Source organism: Olea europaea, chromosome 8, assembly GCF_002742605.1.
Source record: "Olea europaea var. sylvestris chromosome 8, O_europaea_v1, whole genome shotgun sequence".
NCBI classification, from domain to species: Eukaryota; Viridiplantae; Streptophyta; class Magnoliopsida; order Lamiales; family Oleaceae; genus Olea; species Olea europaea.
The window spans coordinates 12241829-12255331 of NC_036244.1; the positions used below are offsets into that span (position 1 = coordinate 12241829).

A 13503-nucleotide genomic window follows, 5' to 3' on the forward strand; every position below is an offset into this window, starting at 1 on the left:
ATCACTTCTCCATACCTTATCTGAATTTTCAATACTGTTGAGTCACATCTCTAGAGGTATTAGTAGGTGCAGGTAGAATCGTAACAATTTGACGATTTGAACATGTATAAAAATGTTTTTGAAGTATTAAGAGTGTGCATAAAAGTTGGAACAGGAGTGACTTATGATCAGGACAATTACCCTTTATAAACATGCAAACTACATTCGAATTTCTGACTGGCATAAGCACGGACTTTTCACTATCACTTCTCCATACCTCATCTGAATTTTCAATATTGTTGAGTCACATCTCATAGAGATATTAGTAGGTGCAGGTAGAATCGTAACAATTTGACGATTTGAACATGTATAAAAATGTTTTTGAAGTATTAAGAGTGTGTGGAGTGACTTATGATCAGGACAATTACCCTTTATAAACATGCAAACTACATTCGAATTTCTGACTGGCATAAGCACGGACTTTTTCTTGCTCATAAGTAGAAAAAATCTTTTCGTCTCTATTAAATTATTATTCTCCTTTTGTACCTTATTCATGCAATAATTATTAAATTAAATTATTATGCTTTTCTTTTCTAGTATTTTTCTGGGAATACTATGTTTGGAGATAGTGGCACGGTGCAATCATACATTTTTACCACCATATTCCCCTCATCCTACTTTCGTAGATTCTTGTTTCATAGTGTTCATACGAATCAAAATTTTGCTTTCCTTTCCCTTTCTCAATGTGGGTACATTATTTATTGCTTCCCATCATTAGTCTCTGAAACTTATAATTGGCTCATTTGACAGTCGAATTCTTAAAACTCAAACTCCCACATACTTTTTTAGTTAAGTTTGATTTCAGAGATTTTAAGGAAGCTTGATTTGCAGTCAGATTCTATGTTTTATGGGTTTCTTTTTTTGAGATTTCTTTGCTACGCTGACAAGAATTTCTGGGTAGTTTATTTCGGTCCGTTTCTGTATCTGGGATTTTTAAAACAAAATTCTGTTTGGTAATTGGAAAAAGCTGGAATCTTGGGAATTCCTTGATTCTTTCTTCGTGGGGTTTGAAGAAATTCTTATCTTCCCAAAATTCGTGGTCTTCTGGACACAAATTTGAAAAATTTTGGCTGGATATGAGAGCATGATCGTCTTTATTTTTCACTGATTTTAGTGGTTTATAGTTCTTTTTATTTTTTTTTTATTTTTTTTTATTTTTAAAGATTTGGCCGTGGGGGGTGGTTATAAATTTTTGATAAAAATAGCACAATTTCAGAGAAGGGCTCGAATTTTACATATTTGAAGCGAATTTTTCTTGGGTAATCTATTAATTCGATGAATTTACTTAACCTAATTGGATTTGGGCTGAAGGTATGGCGTCTGGTTTTGATGTTATGTTGCTGGTGTTTGCCTCTGATTTCTTATACTCGGTTAAGTAATAATGGTGAAGTGATGAGCACCAAAAGTGGTTTATTTAGTGATGGAGGGAAAATATGGATGAAATTGTGGAAACATATTTCAGAGTGTTTCTACAAGATTCACCATCATTATTCTGTGCATATCGGGTCGAGGAAAAACTGGTGGAGGAAGCTTTTAGGGGCGTGGATCGTGTTTTGGATCCTAATGGCTTTTGGGATATTCTGGTGTATGAGTTCCCAAACGGTTGAGAAGAGGAAAGAATCACTTGCTGGTATGTGTGATGAGAGAGCTAGAATGCTGAATGATCAATTCAATGTTAGCATGAATCATATTCAGGCCATGTCGGTTTTGATTGCAACTTTCCACCATGGGAAAAACCCTTCTGCTATTGATCAGGTATAATATTGGTTATCTTGATCATGGGGGAACTTGTTTGTTTGAGTGAACTAGTACATGGAAATCGATTGAGCTTCGATCCATGTTCCATATCATTTTAAGATTTCTACTTTCCATCGGTTAATATTGTTTTTCCTTAATCCTCATACATTTTTGGCACGTTTGAGTAAACAGGAACTCGATAGGACTAGACAACAGAAAAACAAGACAAAGCTAGCTTAATAGTCTTTAGTACTATTTTAGTCCAGCTTACCATATGATTCAATAAAGTTTCGAAAATTCTTTTTCTCATAACATTTAGTCCTGTAAGTTAACAATTGAACCGTAAAAACGTGCAGAGAACTTTCGCGAGCTATACCGAAAGAACGGCATTTGAGAGGCCTCTTACTAGTGGAGTGGCATATGCTGCAAGGGTTCTCCATTCTGAAAGAGAGCAATTTGAGATTCAACAAGGATGGACTATTAAGAGAATGGATAGTGTTGAACAAAACCCAGTTCACAAAGATGAGTACAATCCAGCAGACCTCGAGCCATCCCCGGTGCAGGAGGAATATGCCCCTGTTATCTTTGCACAAGATACTGTTGCACACATTATATCCATTGATGTGCTGTCAGGAAAGGTGATTTCTTATTATCGTGATCTATGGTTCGCTTAATACTAGAATTTAGCCAGCTTTCAGCCATATTGAGCTGTTGAAATACACATGCTGAGCCACCTAATCTAAAATCTTAAGCTATTAGAAGGGCACACTTTTATCCACTTAAATTTAGTCTTCAACATGTCCCTTCAGATATAGGCTAGAATTATTTTTTCACTGAAGGGCTGACTACTTCCTTAGCTGCTTCACAATCCCCGCAGCAGCAAGTAGCAAATATAGAAGCTCTCCAAAAGAACTTTCTATGGTCAGCATAAGAAAGGAAGAAGCTTCACCTAGTCAGCTGTCTGTTAAATTCATGATTCCTGCCTCCTTTGACATCATCTAAAAGCTTAAGTTTTTAGAAAAGTGACGCATTTACTTATATAAAGTTAGTCTTTATCAACTCACATGGTATTTCTGCATAATCAATGATCTATGACGTGAAAATCAGCAGTCATGCGATTTTGAAGTTCCACATTTGCCTTTTACTTGCAGAGTGATAGTGATTATATCCATTTCTGAAATGCCATTGTTAGCATTGTTTATCACATGTTTGTCTTATTTTAGAAGTTGAAAGGATAAATAGAGAGAGAAAAGATGAGAAAGACATTGTAACATGCTCAATGTTAACAGGAAGATAGTGAGAATGTATTGCGTGCGAGAGAGTCAGGAAAGGGTGTCCTCACTGCGCCTTTCCGGCTACTCAAAACAAACCGCCTTGGAGTAATACTGACGTTTGCTGTCTATAAACGAGATCTTCCGCCTTATGCAACCTCAAGTGAAAGGACCGAAGCAACTGCCGGGTATATGGCCTATTCTCACGTATTCTTGTAAATAAAAGCAGTTTTCTTTCTTGTTTCTATATAACGACCACATATTGACTTCCAATGTTCTTATTCACCCATATATAAAGAATAAATTTTCTGATATAAGCGGGATGTGGCTAGGTTGTTGAATAATAACTATTTCTATGTTTTTACTTCTTCCATGCAGATATTTTGGGGGAATCTTCGATGTTGAATCCCTCGTAGAAAAACTACTTCAACAGCTTGCTAGCAAACAGGTTATCCTTGTTAATGTGTATGATACTACTAATCTCTCCGATCCGATTAGCATGTATGGTTCAAACATATTGAATGATGGGATGCATCATGTAAGTGCCCTTAACTTTGGAGATCCATTCAGAAAGCATGAGATGCATTGCAGGTGACTTAAATTATCTCTTCTTTGAATTTTTTTCTCAGCTTTGTCTTATCATTACTTGCTAGGGTTAAAAGCACTGTTACTCTCAACTTCTAGTGAAGTTTCATATTAGCCACTGAATTTTTATTTGAAGATGACTGAAGTTTATTTTGTTTTAAAGTGGTCACCAAATATTGCTGCTTGTTTCAGTTTGTTCATGCAATAAACTCCAATAGATTTCCTAAAAGAATACAAATCTGACGTGGTGTCAACATGGAGGTCATTCATGCCAGACATCTGTTAGACAAACGTTCAGAATTTAACTAAGTGACTAAACTGAAACAAAATGCAAACTTTAGCGACCACTTTAAAACAGGATAAAGTATAGTGACTAACAGTAAAGTTAGCTGTAGGTTGAGTGATTAACAGTGTTTTACCCCCTTGCCAGGTTCTTGAGTTTCTGATCATTTGATGCCACTTACAGTGGAAGTGTAATCGTGACTATCAGATTACTCGAAGAAGAGATTAAATCTGTTCAAATTAATCATGGTTCTCATATCCATAGTTTCTTGCTGATTGGAACCTAGGAAAGAAGCCTCTGTTTGCTCTTGATTGTGTTTCATTTTTGACCTGGGTGTGCTAATATGACATTCTATTTATATAGATTCAAACTAAAACCACCATGGCCGTGGGGTGCAATAACTACGTCAAGTGGCATTCTTGTAATTGCATTGCTCATTGGGCAAATATTCCATGCCACAATGAACCGGATCGCTAAAGTTGAGGATGATTACCATGAGATGATGGAGCTAAAGAAACGTGCAGAGGCTGCCGATGTTGCAAAGTCACAGGTATTTGCTCTTTCAGTTCATCCTCGGAGGTTACTAGTAGATCCTCATGTGCGCATGTAAAACCAATTTGTTGTACTGCAGTTTCTTGCTACTGTTTCCCATGAAATCAGAACCCCAATGAATGGTGTTCTTGGTGAGTGCCATTTAATTGTTCTTCCTCTGGCTATATATTTCAGTGTCTCAAGTCTCATTGAAATCACAATCTAGAAGATTGATGACAATTTAATTCGTTTACTCTTCCAGGAATGCTGCATATGCTTATGGATACAGATTTAGATGAAACTCAAGAAGATTACGTAAGAACTGCTCAAGAAAGTGGTAAAGCTTTAGTTTCACTCATAAATGAGGTTTTGGACCAAGCAAAGATTGAATCAGGTAGACTTGAGCTTGAGGCAGTGTGCTTCGATTTGAGGGCCATTTTGGATGATGTTTTATCACTATTTTCTGGAAAATCACAAGAAAAGGGAGTCGAGGTAAATTATAAATCAGACTTCTAGCTTGGTCAACTGTTTGTTTTTATCAGCACTCTGATTTGATCCCTTTTATGCGCCTGATCTGCTTCCTTTATACAATTCATGAACAGTTGGCAGTTTATGTCTCTGATAAAGTCCCTGCTGTACTAGTTGGTGATCCAGGAAGATTTCGACAGATTATTACAAATTTGATGGGCAACTCGATCAAAGTGAGTGCATGTTTTATTAGATCTTTCCTGTTGAAGAAGTTTAGCATTTTTTTACATGAATGTGCACAAGGATAGAGTAGAGGACAGCTATGCTCGGTCGAACTTGTGAATCTGTTAGCAAAAGCACAGAAAATTTAAACGATAAATGTACTGAATTTTCATTCATTATTTTTCATGGAAATTCTAGGTTAAGATAATTGGCTCAAATTATGGTAAAAGCCCTTTTTTTGTTTATTGTTTCTGTAAAAGAAAAGTTTTATGCTGCTTGTACACGTCACTTCTGTTGATAGTAACCTAATGATTTGTTTACTTGTAGTTCACTGAGAAAGGACACATATATGTGACTGTCCATCTTGTCGAAGAAGCTGTGAATTTGATGGAACTGGAAATGGAATCACCTTCAAATAGCACTTTGAGTGGGTTGCCTGTAGCCGATAGATGGCGAAGCTGTGCAGGATTTAAAGCTTTTAGTCGGGAGGAATCTGTTCCCACGTATTCCTCATCCTCGACTGACCAAGTTAATCTAATTGTATCAGTGGAGGACACGGGTCAAGGCATCCCATTAGAAGCACAATCTCGTGTATTCACCCCGTTCATGCAAGTTGTCCCCTCCATAACCAGAACGCACGGTGGCACAGGTATTGGACTAAGCATAAGCAGGTGCTTGGTCCATCTCATGAAAGGTGAAATTGGCTTTGCAAGTTTGCCGCAGATTGGATCCACCTTTACTTTCACAGCTGTTTTCACTCGTGACTGTTCCAATGCCAATGACCAGAAGAGTCAGCAAATCAACAACCAGTTGAAGTCCATTTCTTTAGAATTCCGGGAAATGAGAGCTTTACTTGTGGACCCCAGGCCCACCCGTGCAAAGGTCTCTGTATACCACATTGAGCGACTTGGAATCCGTGTTGAAGTAGTTCGTGATCTGGATAATGGTTTCTTTAGCATAAATACCGGAAACTCACCGCCAAATGTAGTTTTCATTGAATGGGAAGTTTGGGATAAGGACTTAACCTTGTCGACTCTCTTTGTCAACAAATTAAGGAGTCTCAATTGTGCAGTTACTCCTAAACTATTTCTGTTATCTGGTACAATAAGTTCTACTCGAGCCATAGTTTCCAGTGTTTTCACTCCATCTGTAATCATGAAACCGTTAAGGGCAAGTTTGCTCACTGCATCCCTACAGCACTCCATGGGCGTCAGGAACAGAGTAAATCATCGCAATGGGGAGCTTAGTACATTGTCCCTCAGAAATCTTCTTCGTGGTAGAAAGATTTTAGTAGTAGATGACAATTTGGTGAATCTCAGAGTTGCCACAGGTGCCTTGAAGAAATATGGTGCTGATGTGGTCCATGCAGAAAGGGGCAAAGAAGCAATCTCGCTGCTAACTCCACCCCATCATTTTGATGCCTGTTTCATGGATATCCAGATGCCGGAAATGGATGGGTAAGCATCACATAATCCCTATTTGCTGTATATTTGATTGCATTATAGCTTTAGCATTATGTGGATTCAAGGGATTTCCCTTCTCTAGTCGATGTTGCACTATATAAAGCTTAATCATATTTTCATTTACCGAAAATATACCCCTCGATCGCAAATTTTTTCTTTTTATTATTATTAGGTTGCTCTAATTTCCTACTTGAGGGGACCATTTTATGAGTTGAGATTTGCCGTCTAAATAGTCGTTCATCCAATGAATTATTGACATGTCATCAATTATTAATATATCATCTCAAATTTACCCTTGTTAACTTCGCCACTAACCAATCAAGTTGATGATATATCAATAACTCATTGGATGGACAGTCATTTGGACAGCAAAATTAGATGGCAGATCTCATCTCCCATTTTATATGGATACACAGTGAAGAGGCAGGAGATATCTATTGTGAACTTCTTGATTTTAGTGAAAACCTGCAGCGAGTTGATTGAATTCTCACTTTGAGGGTGAATCACTATAAATTGTGCATTTTCTCTGCGTTGGTTAAACAATCAATTTTATGTTGATTACATATAAATTTGAGTGATGATTATACGCCACACTTTAATAGCCATACTTAAGCTGCACTTATCTTTCTTGTATTGGTATTCTGTTAGTTCGCATTTGCAGTAGAGATTTTGGCTATTTACAATTTATAAATTCCACAGGTTTGAAGCTACACAGAGGATTAGGGACATTGAATCTAGTATTAACAACCGTATCCGTACTGGAGAACTCTCTTTAGAAGCTTACAGAAATATTTCGACTTGGCACACACCCATATTGGCCATGACAGCTGATGTAATTCAAGCTACAAACGAAGAATGCCTGAAGTATGAAATGGATGGCTATGTCTCCAAACCTTTCGAGGCTGAGCAACTTTATCGAGAAGTTTCACGCTTTTTTCAGACAGCGTCAAATGAGAATCCTAGGACGGATTTTCTGTTTGATGCTGACGATGTTACAAGCACGGGCCCTGTTCCTCGTGGCATGTTGGAGTCTTAAATTGGCTGTAAGTATTCTCCAACTTTGAGCACATAATATCGAAGGATCTATGTTCATGATCTCGAGTCATTACCGTAATTGCCAATCTTGACGAGAAATGCAGCGTGATGTCTATGTGAGAACTTCATTGAAACAAGATAATCTGATGTAATTATAGCCAATTACTCATTCGTGGCTGGCATTATTATATGTAAAATGCTTTTTCATTTAGGGGAATAGTGTTTATTCCTTGTAGTGAATGAACAGCAATAAAGCTTATNTGGCATTATTATATGTAAAATGCTTTTTCATTTAGGGGAATAGTGTTTATTCCTTGTAGTGAATGAACAGCAATAAAGCTTATATAAGAAGAATTAAACTTCTTTGTCAGAATTTTTTGGACATAATGGTAGACATTCTTTCACAGCGCGTGGGCCCCTGTTGAATAAGAAAGTCCAAAAAAGAAGTGGATCCCTCGCACAATGTGAGTGTCGGTCATCCATTATATTAAAAAAAAATTTAGTCACTATAGCATTGTTGATATAAGAATATCCACTCTGTGTAGTGTTATTACTAATTCGTACAATGGTCGTTATTCGGAGGGAAAAAAATGAAAAATAAAAAGTTAAGATATGTCAATTTTTGGGCTCCATTAATTTCAAAATGTGTTTTTTTCTTTCTTCTCAAACACAAATTCTCTAATAAAATAATATTACATGTAAATTTACAATTTTTTTTCTTTTTTAAGGATATATTTTTTTAAAAATCAATATTATAAAATTCATTTTTCCAAAAATTAATTATAATGGAGCTCAAGCATCAAGTTCTGGATTAAGTAGATATGCGACCGAGGACGTCCTTTTTACTTTCGTAGGATCATGATTACGACTGGTTTAAATTAGTTTAAATAAAAAAGTTGATATACTTCAACAGCAGAAGTCGATATGTCCGAGTGGTTAAGGAGACAGACTTGAAATCTGTTGGGCTTCGCCCGCGCAGGTTCGAACCCTGCTGTCGACGTTTCTTTTTCTGTTTTGAACATTTTGTGAAATTTCCAGTGAGAACCCTAACATTTGCAATAAAGTGCAACTGAGTCCCCCAGTTTGAAAATTAGGTTTATCCTTGACTTCACATTTCTGAAGATATGATGGGAACAGGATTCTCTCAATTTCATTTTTCGGGTAAATCTTCGTAAATCACCCGCTCACTAGACAACTTCGATTTGCTTTAGCCTCTGTTCAGGCCCCATTACATTTGGATTTTGGAAAAATTAAAAAAATTAAAAATAGAGAATGTGATTAAAAATAAGAAAGAGAAAAATGTATTTTTTTTAATAATAGAGTTCAAACAATGGCTTAATTTAATTACCTAAATGACGTTTTTGTTTAGTTTTACCTTCCATGTGTAGCAGTGACCAAAATCAGTAACAGATCTTACGTGGCTAATAAATGCATTATTTTGTGTTTTTTTTTAGGGTTGGACAAAATTATCGAATCGAATCGAATCGAGCGGTTCTTCTTAAATTAAATACCCAAACGGATATCTGCATTGAGAACGTAGGGGTTCGGTTCGATTCGATTCTCGATTTTAGATCAAGAACCGAAGAATCGAATAAGAACTGAATCTCCCTAATTTTTTAAATTACTTTATTTTAAGTAAGCCTAATTATTTTATTTTTCTAAATAAATTTGCTAACTAGTTAATTTAGCTCAAACCAAAAAATATGATTTTCCTATTTCTTATTTTCAGTTCAAAGCCAATTTAATCAAATTAACCTAAATTTTATTTAGATTTGTTACTCCAATGTAGTGCCGTTTCTATTGTTATGAAAAAATTAAATTGACGCTCAACAAAGCCTCTTTTAATTATTGTGAGCTCACTATCTTCTCATTTCTCTGATTTTAACAATCAAATTTATGAATAACTCAGCAAAGAGAGACGCCAAAAACACATAAAATTACACTACATTATTTTGTAAGAGCTGAAATTAAACATATCATTAGTTGAATTAATATATCTTTGTAAATATTAAAAATTTTAATTATAATATGGAAACGAGTGGAATTGAATTCGAATGGTTCCATAATTAAATTTGGACCTGACGGTTCCACTTACTAAATACTCGAGACTTTCAAGTCCAATTTGATTCTTGTTAGAACTGAACCGAATTAGACCATATCCAGCCCTAGCTTTTTTTTGACACTTAAGATTACTGAACATATTGAAAATTGATCGAATAAAGACAAATTTAAGATTATAAAATTCTCTTGTCCATATTTTTTCTTTATTAAAACTACTGATATAATGTTAAATAGTGACGGAGCCATGAAGAGTCCAGTGCAAGCACCTGCCTGCACTGAACTTCGGAGCCAAACACAGTCCAACTTCTTTGCCTGCGCTGAACTTGGGAGCTAAACCCAGGGCTTTACTTGTGGTACAATGCTGAGGGGTAAAAATTTCTTCTGCTTTGAATGTCAAGCTACTGAGCAAGTGCATTGTAATCACTAAGTTCTTCTAGAGGGGCTGAAGATACAACACCGACTTCAAGAAAAATTCTAGATTTGTGTGGTTCATTAATCTTATTTCTTGAAGCTTTTTCTTCAAGGGAGAGAATAATATGGATAAATTGGGGATGCAACCATCAATCGTCACCGCCATTCGTAGAAGAACCTGGGAAGGATTAGTGCTAATTTTATTGGAAGAATTATCTAGAATAATGGAGCTTCTATTCACCGACATTAAAGAACCATGTAGAAGACAAAGCTAGGCCATAGTTGCGGTCCATATTCTGCCTATATATATGTGTGTTGCTGTATATAATTATGTGAGAGAGAGAGAGGCAGGAAACATATACATAAAGTGGTGTAAGTTGTGAGTGGAAGAGAGAGAATAAGTTGTTAAATAAACAATTGGTTAGTGTTTTTGGTTTGTGTATAAAATTTGTTAGTTTACTTCATTAATAAAATACTATATTGGGTGTTTAAATCTAACAGGGGCCACATAATGCATTCTTCTGCTCATCTTTTTTTATTATTTAATCTTTCTTTTTTTCTTTTTTGTTGAAAATATTGGTCCTTGAAGTAGGAAAGATATTGTAAAATCTTTAAAGCTCTTTGGGTTTTCTTTATTTATTATTGTTGCTGCTATTGAAAAATGATTCGAGTAATTTTAGGTGTTTCTTGAAACTGGAAGTGAAGTTGTTTGGGGATTTGTAAAACATGGGATTCGGTGGTTGATGCATTAAAGGTGGAGTTTTGGGTTGTGGAGAAATCAAAGGCAGGAAGAAGAGATTAGTCCTCAGGCATTGAGAAGAATGAAAGAATTTTACCCTTTAATATAATGCTCTGTTACAATTTACCTTATGTATACTTGTTTATCAATTATTTGCTGCAAGAAGATTGAGGATGAATTTAGAATCTGGTGACAATCAATAAATTTCCATATTATCTTGAATCTATTTAGTTTCACTTGAGGCAATAGTAAATGTAGAAAATTTAATATTAATGTTTAGAAAAAGAAAAAAAAAAAAAAAGGTACCTTATGCTTTGAATGTTATCTGCAGTGGATAACGAGTTATCTGCATTGTTCCAATTCTCCAAAGTCAATCTCCAAGCTATTTAGTTAATAGCAAAGACTTGGTTAAGTTAAAAAAATCCTTCGAGATCATAGATTAGTAGAGGGTCCAAATTAAAGGTCATTCTTAAACCTCAAAAACTCGGTGTCGGACATTGATTAAATTTTTCGCATATTGAAAAACATTCCTGGCTCCGCCCCTAATGTCAAACACGTCGTTTTGACAAACATGTGGAGCAAATCGAAACTAATATGACATATTTTATTTGTTAAGGACTTGGTTATTTTGAATTTTTGAATAGATCTAACACTATATCAAACAAAGTGACAAAATATTCATAATTTAAGTTTACTAAAAATAGGCAAATTGCTATATTCTTCTAAAAAACATATATATTTCTTGTTTTGTGCATGTCATTCTTAATATAGAGCAGCTTAATATGTCTCCTGCACAAGGACGACACGCACAAATAAAAAATAAAATTCAATTCGCTCATCGAATTGTCTATTCTGATACCAACTTTAACTACATTGAGTAAAACCACCTTTAAAACAGACTTGTGACAAGAGGGTGCTCAATGTGTTTCTAAACCTACAAGACATGTCACAAGATGTGAAATACAAATTATACCATTAGATCGTTACAAAAATATTTTTTTCATAGTTTTCTCCCATCTATTTCTTATTATTTATGCAAGCATTTACAAAAGATATATCCTGATTATGAAAAATAAAAAATACAATCAACGTAAACGAAGGGTAGACTATAAGAGTAATGATATTTGGACTGCTCATCGTCATAGTCGCCTTACGTGACATACATGTGGCTATTAGTGATTTAATATATTAATGTGATAGTTTGTTTATTATCTTATGCAACAAATCACCAACTGCCACATATATATCACGTAGAGCGATTGAGGTAGTAAACAACTGCAAATAGTATTATTCAAACTATAATATACAAAGTTATGTCTAGTAATTGTAATCATTTTCCATTTGAGAAATGTCAAGGTAAGACGAAGATGATTTATCAGACTCCGAATTTTCAAGTTCAGCCTGCAAATTAATACCGTGGTCACAATTTTTTTTCCAGCAAAAACAGATTATCAAGGGACAAATTTGATTAAAGGAGAAGAACAAAATGTGGGCACGTCAAATACATGTCAATTTATAGTTCGAGTCATAACGGGAGACAAATAGGTTTATTTGTAAAGAAAATAAAGCAGAACAAACATTATTCAACAAGTCGTCACAATTAAGAAAAACTATTGGACAATGTGGAGCCTAATCATGTTGTACACTTATTTGCTTGACAGTGGAGTAAATTTCGTGGTAAGGTCAACTTGGAGTATACTACATATTTCGTATTTCTATTAGGCTTCCCTCATAGTCCTCTACATGTAAGGAATTTTTGTGGGACTGCTCAGATACGGTATATTACCATGGTAAACTTTTTTCTATTATGGTATAAATCTGCTGCGGCGACTGGACATAGATCTTGAGGCTGGATCACTAAAATATGTGTATTTTTTATTTTGTTTTGCTTAATATTGCTCAAGTAATTGGAATTATGGCTTAATCCCTAACAGAAATAAGGCATTAATATATAAGAAAGGCAGCTATGTTTTACTTGAAGAAAGCATTATGTTTACTTTCAATATTAAAACGAATGCGGAAAATTATAATTATATCCCTGGGAGTATATATTGAGCATGGAATTGATATCATTGGAGTAATAAAAATTCGATAGTTGATCTCCTAAATTAGTGATAAAATTCAATTTCAATAACAAGATATGAAACTTGAGTTACCTTAGCTTGACGATATTTTTCAAGAATGCGACGGTATTGCTGACGAGCCTTTGGAGATTCAACCATAGACAGCACCCTGGAGACAGACTCATCAATAGCTGCATCCACTTTCTGCTTGCGGAACACCTTAAGGATGTCTTCATCCTCGCTTTCATCAATAGATTCCAAGTCATGTCGAAATCCACGCAGACCAACTCCTCGCCTGCGCCACCTTAGTACTACCTTCTCCAGTACACCAACTGCCCAGCAAACCTTATAATTCTTCCTAACCTGATAGCCTCTCACATGAGCCTGCAGCAACAAGATCCAAATAAGAGCCACATCGTATGTCCTTATTGAACTAATATATGGCACTATTTGGGTGATGAGAATTATAGTGTGTTTGGTAGAGAGGAATGGATAACATTGGACAGTATTAAAAAGGAAAAAGAAGCTAAATCTAGTTATTTTAGCGTCTAGTCTTGTCCAGGAGTACATACAAACATTTGCGCTGACCACCAAA

General features: G+C 35.4%; 2 protein-coding genes and 1 non-coding gene across 3 annotated transcripts in view; 2 read left to right on the plus strand and 1 right to left on the minus strand.

The window, feature by feature from the left end:
* The first annotated feature begins 554 nt into the window (after positions 1-554).
* Positions 555-7894, plus strand: LOC111398814 (histidine kinase 3-like). Its single transcript, XM_023025922.1, has 10 exons — positions 555-1794; positions 2133-2414; positions 3066-3235; positions 3426-3638; positions 4279-4465; positions 4547-4598; positions 4709-4938; positions 5049-5147; positions 5464-6593; positions 7299-7894. The coding sequence occupies exons 1-10, from the start codon at positions 1315-1317 to the stop codon at positions 7633-7635; spliced, it is 3180 nt and encodes a 1059-aa protein (XP_022881690.1). The 5' UTR covers positions 555-1314; the 3' UTR covers positions 7636-7894.
* Positions 7895-8552: 658 nt separating this feature from the next.
* On the plus strand, positions 8553-8634 carry TRNAS-UGA. The gene has a single exon. It is a non-coding gene; the product is annotated as a tRNA-Ser (tRNA).
* A 3191-nt stretch (positions 8635-11825) lies between these two features.
* LOC111398815 (calmodulin-binding transcription activator 4-like) overlaps positions 11826-13503 on the minus strand; it is a 3416-nt gene continuing 1738 nt past the window's right edge. The window contains exons 2-3 of the mRNA XM_023025923.1: positions 13002-13292; positions 11826-12246 (exon numbers count right to left, since the gene is read on the minus strand). Of these exons, the coding sequence (XP_022881691.1) occupies positions 12163-12246; positions 13002-13292 (375 nt within the window). The 3' untranslated portion in view covers positions 11826-12162. The remainder of the gene's footprint in view (positions 12247-13001; positions 13293-13503) is intronic.

What these genes read in the sequence shown, in the direction of transcription:
- LOC111398814 (XM_023025922.1), top strand. Translation starts at nt 1,315, where the DNA reads ATGAATTTACTTAACCTAATTGGATTTGGGCTGAAGGTATGGCGTCTG. An exon ending in ACCCTTCTGCTATTGATCAG is followed by an intron (nt 1,795 to 2,132) that starts GTATAATATTGG and finishes AAAAACGTGCAG; the next exon opens with AGAACTTTCGCGAGCTATAC. An exon ending in TTGATGTGCTGTCAGGAAAG is followed by an intron (nt 2,415 to 3,065) that starts GTGATTTCTTAT and finishes CAATGTTAACAG; the next exon opens with GAAGATAGTGAGAATGTATT.